The sequence below is a fragment of the Sciurus vulgaris genome (assembly GCF_902686455.1).
Source record: "Sciurus vulgaris genome assembly, chromosome: 10".
Lineage (NCBI taxonomy): Eukaryota > Metazoa > Chordata > Mammalia > Rodentia > Sciuridae > Sciurus > Sciurus vulgaris.
In genome coordinates this window covers 73451503-73469320 of record NC_136470.1, presented here as the reverse complement: position 1 = coordinate 73469320, position 17818 = coordinate 73451503, and the positions used below count along the sequence as shown (strand labels likewise).

At 39.1% G+C, this 17818-nt stretch overlaps 1 protein-coding gene across 1 annotated transcript in view; it reads left to right on the top strand.

Moving 5' to 3' along the window:
• The window catches only part of HACD2 (3-hydroxyacyl-CoA dehydratase 2), a 95570-nt gene that overhangs the window by 68841 nt on the left and 8911 nt on the right, over window positions 1–17818 (top strand). Inside the window, exon 5 of the mRNA XM_079155355.1 lies at window positions 15798–15919. Within this exon, the coding sequence (XP_079011481.1) occupies window positions 15798–15919 (122 nt within the window). The remainder of the gene's footprint in view (window positions 1–15797; window positions 15920–17818) is intronic.

The following is a 17818-nucleotide window of genomic DNA, read 5'->3' as shown; positions in this document are numbered from 1 at the left end:
GATGCATCAGTGCTGTCTCCTATATTCTATTTTTCTAACAAAGAAATTTATTGTTGGAACACATCCTCTTAGGTATAAGACATGTCTATATTATCAGTTCATATTGTAATGTATGTATTGTTCTATTTGCCAATAACAGGCAGCTTGTTTGAGGCCAAATCTGGTTATTTGCAGTCCTGGGATTAACACACATGCTTGATTGACTTTTGACATTAGGTAACTGTCATGGAAAGAGAACCAGAGTAAAAGAAGAAAAGAATTGTTACCTTGGGCTTAATAGTTTCTGAATAAGCACATGAGATTTACAGACTGGGAGCTGAGTTGGTTTCAGCTTCAGTTATGAGTCAGCAGCTTGAATTCAGGAATAACACAGAAACAAAGCTTGGTGTCATGGAACTATGCCCACAAGTCGTATTATCAGTGGAGAGTCATCAGTAAGTGAATCCCAGAGTTTATATCAGCTCTCGCCCATGGTTTCAAAGTGAAATGGATTAAGATGCTTATTTAAACTGTTTATTTCAAGCCCACAAAAGGAACTTTTTAGTGCTGTGTAATGATGGAAAGGTGTTGGTACAACATTTTTCTTCTTTCTTTTGAAAGTCTTCTCTATCCCAGCACTGTCCAGTAGGACTCTGCATTGATGGAAACATTCTGTCTGCTTTGTGCACTACTGTATTTGCTAGCTCTCTGTGAATGCTTTGAGCACTTGAAATGCAATTAGGATAACTCAATTTTAATTTAATTTTAAATAGCCACATGTGACTGTAAGTTACCATATTGCACAACTCTAGCTATTAGGTATAATGTTATTTGTTTACCATTCTTTTTATTTCAGTCAATTAGGTTTTCATTTTTCCCCCTCATATGTGTATGTGAATGGCTATATGATTTAAAAAAAAAAAAAAAGAAGACACAGCAGTCATGGACTGGGGTGTAGCTCCATGGTAGAGCGCTTGCCTAGCTTGAGTGGGGCCCTGGGTTCAGTTCTCAGCACCACAAAAGAAAAAAAAAAAAAAAGCAGTGGTCAGAGAAAAGTGTGAAGTACATTTGGTATGCTGTGTTCTTTGAATCAAGGGTTTTTAAAAAAATCCCAAGAGAAGCTGTGGGAAGTGGCATTGATGATATGCTCCTCATCTGGTGGAAAGGTAACAATTTGCTCACCTAATGGTAAGTCAGGATGCCATGTAGGCCTCCCCTTTTGGAGTTCTGCAGCCTGCCCTCCACTGGGAGCTCTCCATGGTAGGACGTCCCAGGTTCACCCTTGCGGAGAACCATGTCACATGCTTGTTCTCTCTGTTTTGAGTTAAATGGTGCCCTAGGAGTACAGTCAGCGTTATTATCTTGTTGAGTTTGAAGTCTTGTTTCCCACTGTAAAAGTGAGGTGATTGGCATGCATCGTGAGCATTGCTAAAATATGTCAGCAAAGCCGAGAAAAGTTAAAAGTTATTACTTATAAACTGCTTTTAAACAGGTGTGCTCCACAGTACAATGAGTGGCATTTTTAAAGCATTGATTAATATTCATTTGAAAACTTTTAATATATGTGAGGAGGAACTCTTAAATTACTTACTTCTTTGCCAAAGTAGTCCTTTGTGTACCATGGCTTTTTAAAATAAATTTATTTTGAAGCATGAGTATGGATATCAGATAGTTAATTAAAAATACATAAACTTGACATGAATACCTGTACCTTTTTTCTGCTCCTATTAAATATATATAAAGTGTGTTTGCATTTCTTCAGGGAAGAGGATTCAGTAATCATTTTTTACTTTTCTATATCAAAAAGTTCTATATTTCAAAGTTCTTACTATAAACTGTGATGCATCATCAAAAAATTATAATAAAGCCTGTCACTAAGTTGTCTGCATTTTCCAGAGAAAGGACCCTTTTCAAGTCTGGAGTAAAACCCTGGTGCGCTTCTGGAATTTGTAAGGCGAGACTTGGTACATGTGCGTGTGTGCATGCAGGTGGCACGCTTTGCCTTTTAGGAGGGGAAAAAACTAATTTTTAGGCTTGATACATGACAGAGTTTCAGCTTTTGTTTTCTTCAGATTGCTGCCGTAAATGTTTGTTTTTAACAGGACAAACTTTGGCTGCTTCTCCTTTTTATCTCCTTTTGTTCTGGCCTATACCAGAATAACCTAAAACTTGAAACTTGTGCGTCTCTTTTGCCTTCTGCATTGGTCCTGTTTTATTGGGTCAAGTTTAAGGCATCTTCTCTTGAGGTTATTGTTTCAAAGAACAGTATGTTCAGAACACCAAGTGTAGAAAAGAATCTAATTTTAAGTAGCACTTTAGTTTTTAAAACTTAAGAATTTTTCAGGATGTTGCTTTACGTTTGTGTAGTAGCACTTTACCATCTGTACCAGAGGTTATCATCTGGCAGCAGAAATCTGTTTCACAAGTGGGTTTTCAAAGAAAGTTCCAGAAAGACAAGGGAACCAGAGGGTACAGGCCATCTTACAAGAGCAACTAGTGTGGGCCTCAAGTAGTGATTGCCCTCTAGATCCAGTGTTAGTGCATATTTTTAAAGAAAAGGCAGAAAATCAGATTTTTTAAATTTAAAATCTCCCAATTAAAAAAAAAAAAAACTTCCAGCTAGATCCAGCGTAAGTACAGATTTTTTAAAAGGCAGAAAAAAAGCCCAGATTTTTTAAATGTAAATATTTCCCAATTTTTAAAAATTGGTTCAAATATTTCTAAAGTGCTATGCAAGTCCAAATAGAACATCTGTGAACCAGGACCATTGGTCACTATTTTGATATTTCTGCTCCAGGAGATGGTATTTGTAGCCTGTATTTTTATTTTCTGTCTTGAAATTTATGCAGTTATTACATTATCATAGAACAAAAAAGAACCATGACATTTCACAACTTATATTGCCGATTTCATGTTCTTTTGACATTTCACTTACAGTGATAAATCCTGCCCCTCTGGAATATTGGGGGGCAGGGGCATGTTGTGAGTCTGTATTTGGAGATTTGGGGGTAGGCTGTGGGATAGTTTCGCTCCAGCTCTAACCTTGGTGCCACCATAACCTATTGTTGGGAACATTGTTATCTGGGCTATTATTGCTGTAATTAAGGAAATATTACCTCATAGGACATTTAGATTGACTTAGAGATATATATGGTCAAGTTTGGACTCTATGATCCCATTCTGATGCAGTCCCTGTGTTTGGGATGGGTTGAAGGTGATAGTGCATGAAAGCTTTTCATTTCATAAATAATATGCTCTTTGGAGGTGAGGACTAAAAAAGAATATTGGGAAAGACCAGCAACTGGTGAGTTCCTTAGACATCTCATAATTGGTAGATGAAAACTAACCTTTTCAGAGAGAGAGAGAGATGGAGTCTCTTAAGAAAAAACAAAATAGTAATAGCACAAAACCTTTTTCTTGGTAATTAAGCCTAAGAGATAGCCACTAGGTTGCATTGAGTCCCAGAGTGACTAGCATAGATAGGCGAACTCAATAAATGTGTGAATTAAATTTCTTCCTTTTGTGGAATAATAATGGTAACTACTATTTATTGAGTGGCAAGCACTTTACTAAGCACTTACTGTTTTTCTAATCTAAAACAACTATGCAAAGGCAAGTGTCCCAAATTTACATATGAGAAAGTCAGTGGTGAGAGAAGACAGGTCACTTGCCACAGGACATGCAGTCAGGAAGCTTAAAAGTCTGTTTGATTCCACAGTTGCCCTTGATGAGCGAAGGGACCAGATGTAGTGACTAGCTAGCTTCGTGGAGGCACATATCACCCTTCCTTCATGTTTTCCAGAAAATGAGCTGAACACATAATGAGCATTTAGAGTTTGACTAATGGGAACTATTTTAGCATTCAGTTTTGCATGTCTGGCTTTGTTGTAAATGCAGAACCAATCATGCATTGCTTGTTGACTGCATGCTTACATTTTTCCTATTGCATGTTCAGAAACATTGATTTCATGACCAAGAGTTGTTTAGGAGGCAAGGCCATCATCCACATCAAAAAATAGTCCTTCAATTGTGTTGTGGTGGTAAGATTTTTTAACCAGTTTCCTTTGTCACTGAAGGTGAAAAAAAAAAATCTTCGTAGATAGTTGCACATTTTTCCTCCTTTAAAGAGGATGAATATTAATATTTTCATTATATAACCCACATTTTCCATAAAAAAGGAAAGGAATAGTATTTTCTGGTTTGTTCACCATGTACCCTATTGCAGATTGAATAATAAACAAATGAAACCATGAAGGACATTTTATACATGAAATTGTCATGTAAAAAAACAAATACTAATCCAAATATCTTTATAAAACCACCATGTCAATATTTATTACAATGCAATATCTTTTTTATCATGAAAAAAATTCCCTTTGAAATAGTTGACTAAATTGGTTACATTTTTCTTTAAAAAGACTTTATCAAGTTAGAGAAAGGACCAAAATTGTCCTTAGAATCTGTGTTTTCCATCCCAGCCTCTCAGCTGACCAACTCGGTACCAACTCTGGGGACCCTGGGCTTTGCTCTCACTGGAGAGCTGCTCTCCCTATCCGACTGTTCTGACCACGTCAGAGAACGGGTAGGCTCAGACAGCAGATGGGATGCCATCTGTTCCTTCTTTATTCAACAAATACTGAGCGTCTTCTGTGCCAACCGATACATGAGAAAGGAACAACCTGGCTGCTGCCCTCACAGGGCTTCCAGCCTCACACGAGCCAAACAAAATCAGGCTGACGGTAAATACCAGAGTGGGATAACCGAGAAGGCCAGGGAGCGCACAGTGCTGCGACCCCTCATTCCCCTCAGTTGCCCAGCTGCCATCCTTCGTGGCGTGGGCTAGAGGTTTCTGGGAATTGACACATACAAAACAGAACAATGCCTGGCCCTTAGTAAGTGCTCAATAACTGTTTCCTACATGTTGGCTATAATGTAACATAATCTTTTCAAAAACATTTAGTGACAAATTTCCATACAACTGTTTTGAAGTCTTTTCTCTTTGTCCTGAGGTTTATAACAGATATAATTGATATTTCACATAGAAATGAATATGTTCTTTATGCTTATTAAAATAGTTTCACAGTGGCTGATGAAAATTTACGCATACTTTTATTCTACTTAAGGAATAATTAGCCCTGCTAATGGGAGCTATCATTATCTTAATCATCATTATTATCCTAATCTAAAGCATTTATTAAGAATTTGATTTTGTGTTTTAGGTAAGCTAGCCCTTCTTCAAAGCAAGTTTGTGGCCCAGCCCTTGAAATATTTATGGCCTAAGACAGTAGTAATGCTGATACAAATTGAGAATCAGCTTTAAATCTTAGTCCTTCTTCCATTACTCTCTGTTAATGTGTCCTTATTTTTTTGTAAATGTCCTTATCTTTGTTAAGATTGTATAACCTCCTCTTCTAGCATACTCTGAAACAATATGTGTAGCAATCAGATAAGTTTTTATTTGTTTTCTTTTGCTTCTAACATTGTCTCCAGAGTGGTGCTTTAAATTTAGGTGATTTTTAAAAGATCATTTGTTTGGAAATAACTTCAAACTTCCAGAAAAGTTGCCAGAACAATATAAAGAGCTACCGTATTCCCTTCACTCAGGTTCTCCGATTATTAGCATTTTTTGTCATTTATTTCATTGCCTACTCTCTTATGTTGTCTTTTTGTGAACCTCGAGGGCCACTCTATTGGTTTCCTATCCCCCTAAATACATAAGCATGGGTTTCAGGCACTTGTCAATTACATGTGACCCTCCAAATCACAAAATCAACCTTGGCGCAACACTGCCACTCAGCCCATGGGACCCATTCAAATTTCACTTACTTTCCAAACAATGTCTTGTTTTCCTTTTTGTAATGACAGATATTCAATATTCTGATCTTTTGTGCTATAGTAAATACAGGGATCCACAGGAGAAGGAATCATGTGGTGCTGTGGTATCCCTGCCCTGCGTTTTACATTTCCTCATCAGGCCTCTTCTGGCATCTCAGTCTGGAAGAGCTCCTCCTTCACATTCTTGAGAATTTTAAAGAATACATTTTGTAGGGTCACCCTCACCTGGGCACATCCAATGTTTCCTCATAACTAGTTCCAACTATGCATTCGTGACGGGAAGACCACAGAGTTGGCAGCATGCTCTTCTCAGGAGGTGGGCCATGACTACCCATCCAACCCCTTGGTATTGTTGACCTCAGTCACCTACTCCTGGGGAGTGTCTGCCAACTTTCTTCACCTTCAGTTTGCCATTTCTTTGTATTGATTAGTATTTTGTGAGAATGACTCCTGCCTGTATCAACCTATTTTCGTGATGGTTACCAAATGGTGATTGTCCGTTTCTATCATTTCTTTCACTCACATTAGTTGACCTTCTACTGTAAGAATAACTTTCCCTTTCTCTCATTTATTTTATTTATGTCAATTCAGACTAATGAATTTCCATAGGCTTCATTAGTCTAAATTGATGTAAATGTCAAAATTGTCTGTAATTTAGCCAGTGGGAGCTGTTTCTCCTTGTTCTTCCCACTTACCTCCATCATCCACTGAGTGTTTTCTTACTTCCTGCAATAAAAAGATCTCCAGGCTCATTTTGTACTTTTCCTGCCCCAGCCCTGGAATCAACCACTTTGTCAAGTAGCCCTGGTTCCTTTTAATGAAAGAAGCTGCTTAGAAACCAAGGTCTATGTAGTAGAGGTGCTCGCTGGTACTAAGATGTCATTGCTTCTAGGCCATTTCAGCAGAGGAAGCTAGGGCATACCTCTATGTATATATGTATACATACTTACACCTATGTACTGACAAAATGTACATATGCATCTGAAAGTACATAGCTATATTACATTCATACGTAAATTGAGTTCATAGTGATCCCTCCAGTTACAGTCTAATACTTCAATGTTCTAGCATTCTCTCTTCCATATTTGTAAATATTTTCTCCAACATCAAGAAGCCCTTGTTCCTTAATATATCAATTTATTTGCCTGGCTAGTTTATTCCCTGTACCTGATTTCCCAACCACACGAGCCATCTCTTCCACCCATCACCTCTGTCTTTCCTTTACCACCCCATCCTCAACTGCCAGGGCTCAGGTTCATACCTATGTGAGACTGTCGTCACCTCAAGTTTTCACTGCCATACTGACTCCACCATATGGAAGAGGAGAAAGGAGGAATCTTAGGTGAATCTGAGTACCTGCCCAGAGGCATCCAGATCTGAGGTGTTGGGGTGAGCCCTTCTCTAGAACGAAGCTCACCTAATAAGGCATTTCTTTGTGTTTATGAGTTTATTTCTGTTTTAAATTAAAATCATATTTTGTGTTTTAACTACTTCATAACAGAGATAGAAAAGAAACGTATGAGATATATTTTGGCAAGTCTTGACAGTAAGTTAAATTCAGGAAGTAAAAAGGGCTAAAGCAAACAAGCGAAGATTATTAGCAAAGCAAGGTTCAGGGAAGAAGATTCACATTAACTTTAGGGAATTCATTAGCATTTGTTTCTTATGTTGAATTATTGGATTCTGCCTTGGGTCATTTGATTTATAAGAAATCATTTCACAGACAAAAATAAAAATACCTCTGGATACTAGGGACCTGTAATTTTTCATACTTTACTCAGTCATCCTCAGGAAGCCTCTTCTACCCAGTTGCCATAGTGTCTAGATATCATTCTGTGTTCCCCTTTAGAGGGGGCCTGTGTTATTGGAGAACCAGTGGCTTTCATGACAAGAGATGACCATCACATTTTCATATTTGTTCTCCAGGCCCCTCTTGTATAGGGTTCCTTCCAAATGCTCCCAACTTCAGAAGAGTTTTTCTTCTTACACAGCAGGTGTTATGGGGGCGGGCAGTGTTTGTGTGTGGCCTGAAACACAAGAAGATGTCAGAACTATTCAAGGTTTAGGGGCATAGGGTTCTGATTCTGCAAGCCTCACTCTCCTCACCTGTCAAATGGGGATTCATGTGGTAATATGTGTGGGAAGAAAAGTGCTTGGCTATATATAGTAAGAGCTCAGTAACTTATTGGGTATGATAATTTTTTATTGTCGTTTTCTCCATGATTTTTAATAAGAGCCAAAAAGTGTTATAAATAGGTAAAGAGCTTGAATAGTTACTTATTTTTTCAAAAAAGATATACAGATGGCCAATAAATACATGAGAAGATGCTCAGTGTCACTAGTCATTAGGAAGGTACAAATCAAAACCAAAATAAGGTACCATTGTACATTCATTGGGATGATTGTTGTGTAAACAAAGCAGAGCAAAGCAAATAACCAGTGGAGAAATTGGAACTCTTGTACATTCTTTGTAGAAATGCAAAATGGTGTAGCCATCATAGAAAACAGTTCCTCAAAAAGCTAAACATAGAATTACCATATTATTTAGCAATTCCACTCCTAAATATATACTCAGAAGAATTCACAGAAGCCACTCATATGATACACCAGTGTTCATAGCAGCATTGTTCATAACAGTCATGTCATGGTTTGGATATGAGGTATCTCCCAAAAGCTCCTCTGTTAATGCAGGAATATTCAGAGGTAAGATGATTGGATTATGAAAACTGTAACCTAACTAGTTTGAATGCACTAATGGGGTGGTAACTGTAGACAGCGAAAGCCTGACTAGAGGAGGCGCGTCACTGGGGACCTGCCTCAAAGGAATCCATCTTCCCTGAGGCCCTTTCCCCTCTCCTCTCTCTGCTTCCCCATCACTGTGTCCCAAGCAGCTTCCCTCTACCACACCCTCCCACCACAATGTTCTGCCTCACCTTGGGTCCAGAGCAGTGGACTCAGTAAACCTCTGAAACTGAGTCAAAATAAACTTTTCCTCTTCTAAGTTCCTGTCAGGTATTTTGGTCACAGCAACAAAAGGCTGACTAATAAGCCAAAAAGGTGGAAAGAATCCAAATGTTCATCAACAGTTGAATTGATAAGCAAAATGGGGTTGTACGCAATGAAATATTATTCAGTCTGAAAAAGAAATAAACTCTGATGCATGCTATAACATGGATGAACCTCAAAAACACTGCCAGATGAAATAAGCCTGACAGAAGGACACATACTGGATGGTTCCACTAATTCAAGGTACTGTGAGTGAAAACATTCTTTTAGAAAGTAAAATACAGGTTGGAGTGAGGTAAAGATGCAAAGGGGAGTTGTTCGTTCAGGGGTACAGAGTTTCTGTATTAGATGATAAAATGATTCTAGAAATAGATAGTGGTGATGGTTGCACGGTGTGGTGAATATACTTAATACCAATGAATCATGCACTTAAAAATGGTAAATTTTATGCTATGTATATTTTAACTCTCACACACAAATAAATTACTGAGGTTTTCAAGATGTAACATGAAAAACCTGCCTATACATATTCTTACAAGGTACTTCCTTTTTCCAAGGTATCCATTGGCTGTAGAGTCATGCACCACATAACGTTTCAGTCGACAGTGATCCTACCTACATCCGTCAGTCCCATAAGATTACAGTGGAACTGAAATGCCGCTATTGCCTAGGACCTATCATCACATTGTAGCACATGTGGCTCACGTGTTGGTGATGCTGGTGTAAAGAGATCCATGCTACCAGTCTTAGAAAAGTGTCACATGCAGTTCTGTATACTGGGTTGCAGTATGCTACATCACTTAGGTTTGTGTGAATATACTCTGATGTTATCATGACGATGAAATCACCTAAAGGCACAATTCTAAAAATGTATCCAAAATCAGGAGTAGGGTTACTGGGATTGGGGAGGTAGCTCAGTGGTGGGCCTGACCGGTGCGAGGCTCTGGGTTCAACCCCTAGTACCTTTAAAACAAAGAGTGAGAGCACACATTACTGTGTATTGACTCCCCCTCTTCTTCTCACACACAGAGTCCACCAAAGGAAGGCTAAAGAAGGACATTTGTATGGTAAAGAGGTCACAGGAAGGGAAGAGTTGGGTGGTCAAGTGAACCTAGAATGGTTCACCTATGGGCCAAATCAAGCCTGCAATTTGTAACTCTTTTTTCATTTCTAAAGATTGTAAAAAAACAATAAAGATGAATAAGTGATAAAGTCTGCATGTAGTACACAACCCAAAGTATTTATGATCTAGAGCCCTTTAGAAGAAAAGATTGCCAACACCTGGTCTGGAACATTGCTGTAGATTGACAGCAATTAGATGTCTAATTTGTCAATTGCTGTAGATTGTAGTGCCCTCCACACCCATACACCCAGCAAATACATGTGTTGAAACCCTACTCCCAAGGAGTCGGCATTTGGAGATAGGTCCTTTGGGAGATAGTTGAGCTTAGCTGAGGTCATGAGGGATGACCTTACAGGGATACCAGAACTCATAACCCTACTCCTCATGTGAGGGCACATTGGGAAGGCAGCTGTCTGCAAGCCAGGAAGAGAGTCCTCACCAGAAACCAACCATGCTGCCCCCCCAGTCCAGATTTCCAGCCTCCAGAAATATGAGAGAATGGATTTCCATTGTTTCATCCACCATGTCTAGGGAATTTTGTTTTGGCACAGACTAAGATATGCTCTGCACAGTTATGCCAAGCACAGTCTCTAGTTCCACTATCTCAGTTTTTGCCACATTTTCATTTTCTCTCTTCTCATCCCTCCTTTCCTCTCTCCCCTCCCCCTCTCCTTCTCTTCTCTTCCTAGTGAAAGGAATATTAAGATGTGGAAAGAGAATGCTTACCATAAGGCTTGGTCAGGGGAGATCTTTGAAATAACCAGAATGGTAAGCAGCAGGTTCCAACGTGCTAGGAAGAATAGGGCTTCTACAATAGCAGTTTTCTTATGTACACCATCTGTTTTTCTTTGAATGTAACAAAAGTGACAGCTTTTCATGTACTGATACTACCAGTGCCTTTTAAAGTCAAACATATGATGCTATTTGTGTGTAAAGGTTTTTCTCCTGTGCCCATTTGTTTCTCCAGCTTGAATTTCTATGTAAACTCCCTTGGCTAAATCACACAAGCCGCCTACACCGCACCACCTCCTTCCTCGATTCAGAGCAGGGGGTGGGAACCCGCCTCTGTGGCATGGAGTATCCAGTGCTCGGCACACTGCACCAGGCAGCGCTGACCCTGTAACAAGGCCTGCCCTTGCACACCCCAGTTTGTGCTGATCACTGTAAACGTGCAGCTCCAAACATGGCCTAAAGACTTTTGACAACACATCCTAAACCCACTGTTCAGTAACCTCCCTCTTCTCCTTTGCCTTGATAAATCTCCATTATTTCCCTTCTCCTCCTTTGCCCTAAATGTCCCTTTTATCCTTAAAAGGCAATATTATATATTTAAAGCAAACCTTGTATTCTTTTTTTGAACAGTTTTATGGAACTATAATTTTTTAAATTCACCCATTTTAAGCATACAATTCATTGCTTTTTAGTAAATCTATCAAATTGTGCAGCCATTACCACAATCTAGCTTTAGACCACTCCATCACCACAGTATGATCCCTGTGCCCTTTTATAGTTAATTCCCACTCCCAGCCCCTGGCAACACTGTTCTACTTTGTCTTTTCTGGACTTGACATTTCGAATAAATGAAATTTATAATATGGGATCATCTGCATTTGCCTCTCTGGGCATGTGTTTGAGGCTCATCTTTATTGAGCATGTATCGATATTTCTTCACTCTGTTGCTGAATAATATTCCATTGTGTGGATATGTATCACATTTCGCCTATCCTTTCACCAATTTGATAAACATTTGGGTTGTTTTTCCTTTTCAACTATTACAACTAATAATACCGCTATAAAATCTGCATGCAAATCTTTGTTCAAACATATTAAACCAGTTATTCTTGGTAATTAATAAAATTATATGTTTCTAGTTTCTATATGAACTTTGCCTCTCAAAACCCTCCTAAGCTAAACTAGCTTTTAAAAATTTCTGTGAAGCTGTCAGTTGTTTGTTTTTCATGCAATCACTGACCTTTAATAGATAGGAAGTTCCCACTTGTTAAAATATTCTCAACTCACCAGGTGCGGTGGTGCACACCTATAATTCCAGTGGTTCAGGAAGCTGAGGCAGGAGAATCATGAGTTCAAAGCCAGCCTCAGCAACTTAGTGAGTCCCTAAGCAACTCAGCAAGACCCTGTCTCTAAGGAAATACAAGAAAGGGCTGCGGACATGGCTCAGTGTTTAAGTGCCCCCGGATTCAATCCCCAGTACTATGATAAAGTGTGTATCTGTACATATTTTTATTTGTGTCTGTGTATATGTGTGTGTATATATAATCTCAACTCTGGCTTTTATAGAGAAAAACACAAGTTGTTATCCAAATTAAGGGGCCTTAATTCTGTACATCCCTGTGTTGGGACTGAGGAAACTAAGTGATGAGACATGAACCCTTGCAGTCCTTACCATCAAGAGAGAAAAATAAGTAGCCAGGAAAATATTCCCATCCTGCCCATTCAGCAGTCAGTAGATCTTTTCAGTTATTCTCTCCTCTCCTGTTTGTTTGTTTGTCTGTTTGTTGAGATGGGGTCTTTCTATATTGCCCAATCTTAAAATTAAAGATCCAAATGATCCTCTTGCCTCAGCATCATGAGTAGCTGGTACTACAGGTGTATACCATCACACCTGGCCTCTGCCTTCTTTGATAAAGGCAACTTTATCTCCCCACCCCTCACAGTATGGGTATTGAACCCAGGGCATTCTACCACTGAGTTACACTCCCAGCCCTTTAGCTTTTAATTTTGAGATAAGAGTTTTGCTAAAAGTAAATTATTTTTAATAAGTACTACTAAAGTCTCTACTCATTTTTTCCCCTCATCTAAAAAAATTTCAGCTCTTGGAGCTCATCAGCAGAATTCCATGCCTTTTTCATGTACAGGTTATATGTATTTTCCTTTCCAAGGAATAGTAGCTGGAAGCCCACAGCCTACCATCCAACTCTGTTATTAGTCAGCTGGTTCATTTTATAGGTTTTCATTTTGATCTAGGCACTTCACCCCCTGTTGATTTTATCCATTAGTCTAAGGTCCATGGTATCCTTTTACGTATTATAAAGTACATCTCTTCCCTTTTCCAGGGTGAGCTCTACTAGTTCAAGGAGTTTTACAAAAGACTGTGATCCCCTAGGTGAAGTCTAATCTGTTTAGAATGCAGTTGGGAGGGGACTACAGTTTCACTGGGGTGGAACACTGCTTGTTTGCTTGCTGGTTTAACAGCCCCATCATACCCTGTTGGCTCCTGTCAAGCTGATGGCGCCACCAAAAACTTCAGATCTCTTGGTTTCATAAGCCAAGATCTTCTCCATTCTGCTTGGAGTCATTTTGTTGTTGTGAAATCATATATAACTTTACATTTAGCCCTGTTAAATTGTATTTTACTGTTTTAAAAAAATATTTATCGTGGTAGAATAAACACAATATGAAATGTTCCATTTTAACCACTTCCAGGTATGTGGTTCAGGTGTGTTGGGTGCATTCCCATTGTTGTAACTGCCATCCATCTCCAAAACTTTCTTCATTTTCTCAAACTGGAGCTCCATACCAATTAAACAATAATTTCCTATTTTCCCCCACCCTAGCTCCTGGCAGCCTTCTGTCTCTGCTTTCTGTCTCTGAATTTGACTACTCTAGGTACTACATGTGAGTGGAATCATATAGTGTTTGTCCTTTTGTGAATGGCGTATTTCACTGAGCATAATCTTCAAGGTTCATCTATGTTGTAGCATGTGTATGAATTTTCTTTACAAGACTGAATAATATTCCATTGTGTATCAGTATGTTACATTTTGTTTATCCTTGCATCCATCACTGGCTACTTGTATTGCTTCTAGCTTTTGACTGTTGTGAACAATGTTGCTGTAAAAGTGAGTGTTCAACTATCAGTTTGAGTCTCACTGTTTATAACTCATTCATCACATTTTGCTCCTGTTTTATGTTATTAGATAATTATCTGCAAATCAGATATAATTGGCTTTATCCAAGTTCCCTCATGATAACAGTGATGTATTTCTTATTGATCTGAAGTCATTATTGCATAAAATGGCCATTCTCCTCATCCACAGCCTTTTTAAAAGACTTGGGACAGGGTCTTCACAGCTGTGCTCAGAGAGCAGACTCGGGTGAAATGAAAATTGCCCCAAGTTCATCAGTGAAGATCAGGTCCTAAGTTATACCCAAGCTCTAGGCTGGGTCACAGTGGGAGTACGAGGGGCTTTATATGTTTATTACCTGTCTACTTTAAGGTCACTAAGACTACAAGGAAATTATTATCAGGCACCAAGAAGAAGGGAACTGAGCCTTGTAGTGACCTGATTTGTGCTCCTCTGCTCCACAAATATTTATTGACCTCCTACTTGTGAGAAGCATGAAGTGCTTTCGGAAAATAAAAGATAGATAAAACATACCCCATACTTTCAAGATGGCTTATAGTACAAACTCCTGGTGGAACTTCTTGTTGCATCCCAGAGGCCTTTAGGCAAGGCTTCAGTCATTCCTATAAAAATATCACCTTCAAATGAGGAGGACTACAGAATACACACACAGAATGCCTTGTGCTCCAGATTTCTGGGTTAATATGGACAGATTTTTGAGCACGGGTTTGTGGACAGACTGAGAAATCTCAACATGAGAGCTTTAAAGTTGTTTAGCTTTTGCTTGACTTTGGCTAAATGAAAAGCACCAGGAAAACAAAAAGCACTCTTGCTCTTGACAGTATAAAATTCTTAATATTTTTAGAGAATAGTAACTGTGCATTTATGAAATTCTTTGTCAGAGCAATTTAGTTAATAGCTATGTAAATGACTACTTATTTCATTGTGTAGGTGGATCGCTCCATGTACACTTTCTGAGAAAGAATATAAGTGCTAACAATCATTAACACTGCAGATGGAAAGAAGCAAAAGTTAAGGCTGGACTGCCTTGCTTTTGCCATGTTAGGTGTTCATGGTAAGGCAGAGAAAATCCATCTTGGGAGAGTTGTTCAGTTTACCATGTAGGCATTCTTATTCTCATTCAGTTCGTGGACTGCTTAGGATACCTGGGAACCAAAGTGAATTGCCACGCAAGGTTGTTTCTTACTATTGATTTTCAAGTACAAACGATCATTATAATCCCAACTAGGATGGGGTGGGGAGGTACTAGAAGTTAATGCCACAACTATAAATTCTCATGCAAGGGAATATCTCTTGTGAAACCCCTAAGGTGCATTTTTTTTTTTTAATTATTGTTTTTTCAGCTTAAAAAACAACCTCAGAGGAGGCTGGCAGTGGCATAGTTCTGGCTGTAGATGTGATCATGAAGCCTCTGTAATCTTGAGGGAGTTAAGCCAGGCCTCATCTCAGGAAGAAGCCTCCAGTGTGCCAGTATCTGCAGCTTCTCCTCCTCCAAGTTCATTCACCTCAGTGACTGAGCCTCATCTTTAGCTCTGCTCTAATTATTACATTCCCCTTCTTTGAAATGTCCTTGGATTCCCAGTTGTTACACAAATCACATTAAAATTCTTGGTGATGATCCCAAGCTTTTTGCCAGTTTGCCCCAACCTTCCCTGTCTAACTACTTCTGAGTCCCACTGCATCAGTTCACTGCGCCTGCATTGGCTAGCGGAGGGAACCACGGCTCATCCCTTTCCTTCCCTGTGCCTCTCACTTGTTGATGAACTGAGTTCCTTATCAGCTGGCTCCATACAGTGACTGTCACAGGCACACGTGCCTTCACTTGGCAAGCCCTTTCTATGTTGGCCAGGGCCACTGAGGGCAGAGACCACTGGCTGTCAGCTGGCCCCAGCCCCCCAGCCCTGCTCATGGTGAATGCTCTGACCCTAATGCTTGTATTCACTTTCACTTGTTTCCCTTTCCTTCAGGTTCAGAGTGAAGACAGCGTCCTCCTGTTTGTTATTGCCTGGACAATCACGGAAATTATCCGTTACTCCTTTTATACGTTCAGTCTATTAAACCATCTGCCTTACCTCATCAAATGGGCCAGGTAAAAAAGTACATGCAGGGAAGACAACTTTTGAAATTATCCATCCCACATTCGCCCTTTATTGCATAAATATTGCCTCCAAGTTTCTAAAAATAAAATTGTGTGAGACAGAGGTCAGGAATAAATCTAGGCTGTGCATTTTACCAGGATAAGGGTCTTGACTTTGATTCATAGAAGCACTGTCCTGGAGTCTTTACATTTGACCGTAAGTCATCTTTATTGGGATCAATTCTTTTCAGTTGAATTGCTCAGTAGAGTTGGAAAATAACTTGTTTTTGTTTTTGTTTTTCATTGTTGCTCTATCAAATTTTGTTGTTTTGTTGATGAACATCTACCATTATGGGGTTTTTTGGGCCATGTCCAATTAATTCTCCCAGTCTCAATTTTGCCAAGAAACTAGGACTCTTAAATTAATTTTCAGTGAATAACAAACATTACATGATAGTATTAGCTTATCAGTTTTATTTTGCTTCAATTTTTTTTACAGTTAATATTCATTATGATGCAGACAAAAAGCTGACAGTTCATCTGTTTATCTTAACTAATCCACAAGACAGTTGTAAGCAGTTTTCTGAGTTGGAAAAAGTTGGAAAAAGACAGGGGGATAGCGGGTGTCACAAAGCTGAAGGATCCAAATTGTACTTGGAGCCAAAATTATTCTTTTCACAGAGGAAAAACAGTGGCTACTAGACAATGTATGAGCTCAGTGATTGAATTAGAGACATAATCCAGTTCTTTCCAACATTTCAGGTATGAGAACTCCTTTATTTGTATTATCTTTTGCAATAAACATGTTTTTTAGGAAAGAGGAAAAATGGGAAACACAGTAGCTACTAATCAGCCTACACAGCCATTAGGAAAGCTGACCACTGGGCTGCAGATGTTGTAGACCAACCCCTGATGTTACTACTGGGGAAAGATTCTCTCTCTCTCTCTCTCTCTCTCTCTCTCTCTCTCTCTCTCTCTCTCTCTCTCTCTCTCTCTCTTTCTCTTTCTTTTTCTCTCATTTTTTTTTTTTATTTTTTATTTTATTTTATATTTCTGGTACCAGGGATTGAACCCAGGAGTACCTAACCACAGAGCCACAGAGCCACATCCCCAGCCCTTTTTATATTTCATTTTGACACAGGGTCTTGCTAAGTTGCTTAGAGTCTGTCTGTAAGTTGCTCAGGCTGACTTTGAACTCAAAATCCTGTCTCAGCCTCCTGAGCCACTGGGATTATAGGCGTGAACCACAACACCTGGAGAAATATTCTCTTGCCCATTTTTCTTCATGACCTATAGAATATTCTTCCTTTTCCTATATTCTCCTTAGTGAGCTAAGTTGGCAGTGGGTAATGCCTTCCCTTCATCCTTAGATTTTTCAGCATAGTTTTTACACCTGGAAGTTTGGAATCTATTGGTCATTAGAAGCCACAAACAATTCAAGGTGTTTTAAAGTCTGATATGTAATACTTATTCCTCAGAATGGTTTTGAGGTTTGTTCCATGGGGTGGTAACTACTTTCTGAATTCTTTTGAAATGGAGAACTTTTCTTTTTTTTCTTTTTGGTGCTAGGGATTGAACTCAGAGGCACTTTACCAATGAGCCCTTTTAATTTTTTATCTTGAGACAGATTCTCACTAAGTCACCCAGGCCAGCCTCAAACTTGCAGTTCTTCTGCCCCAGCCTCCTGAGTAGTTGGAATTACAGGGTGTGCCACTGCATGACCTTTTTATGGAAGTGTTTAAATTGAAAAACTGCATACTAATCAAAAGCCGTTATTCATTTTTTAATGTTAAAATTAGCATATACTTCATTTTCCACAATAGTATGTACAGACATTTGGAAGGTGGTAAACATGTTTGATGTGTTACTTTTTTCAGTTCACAGACCAGACTTGGCGTATATTCCAGGAAC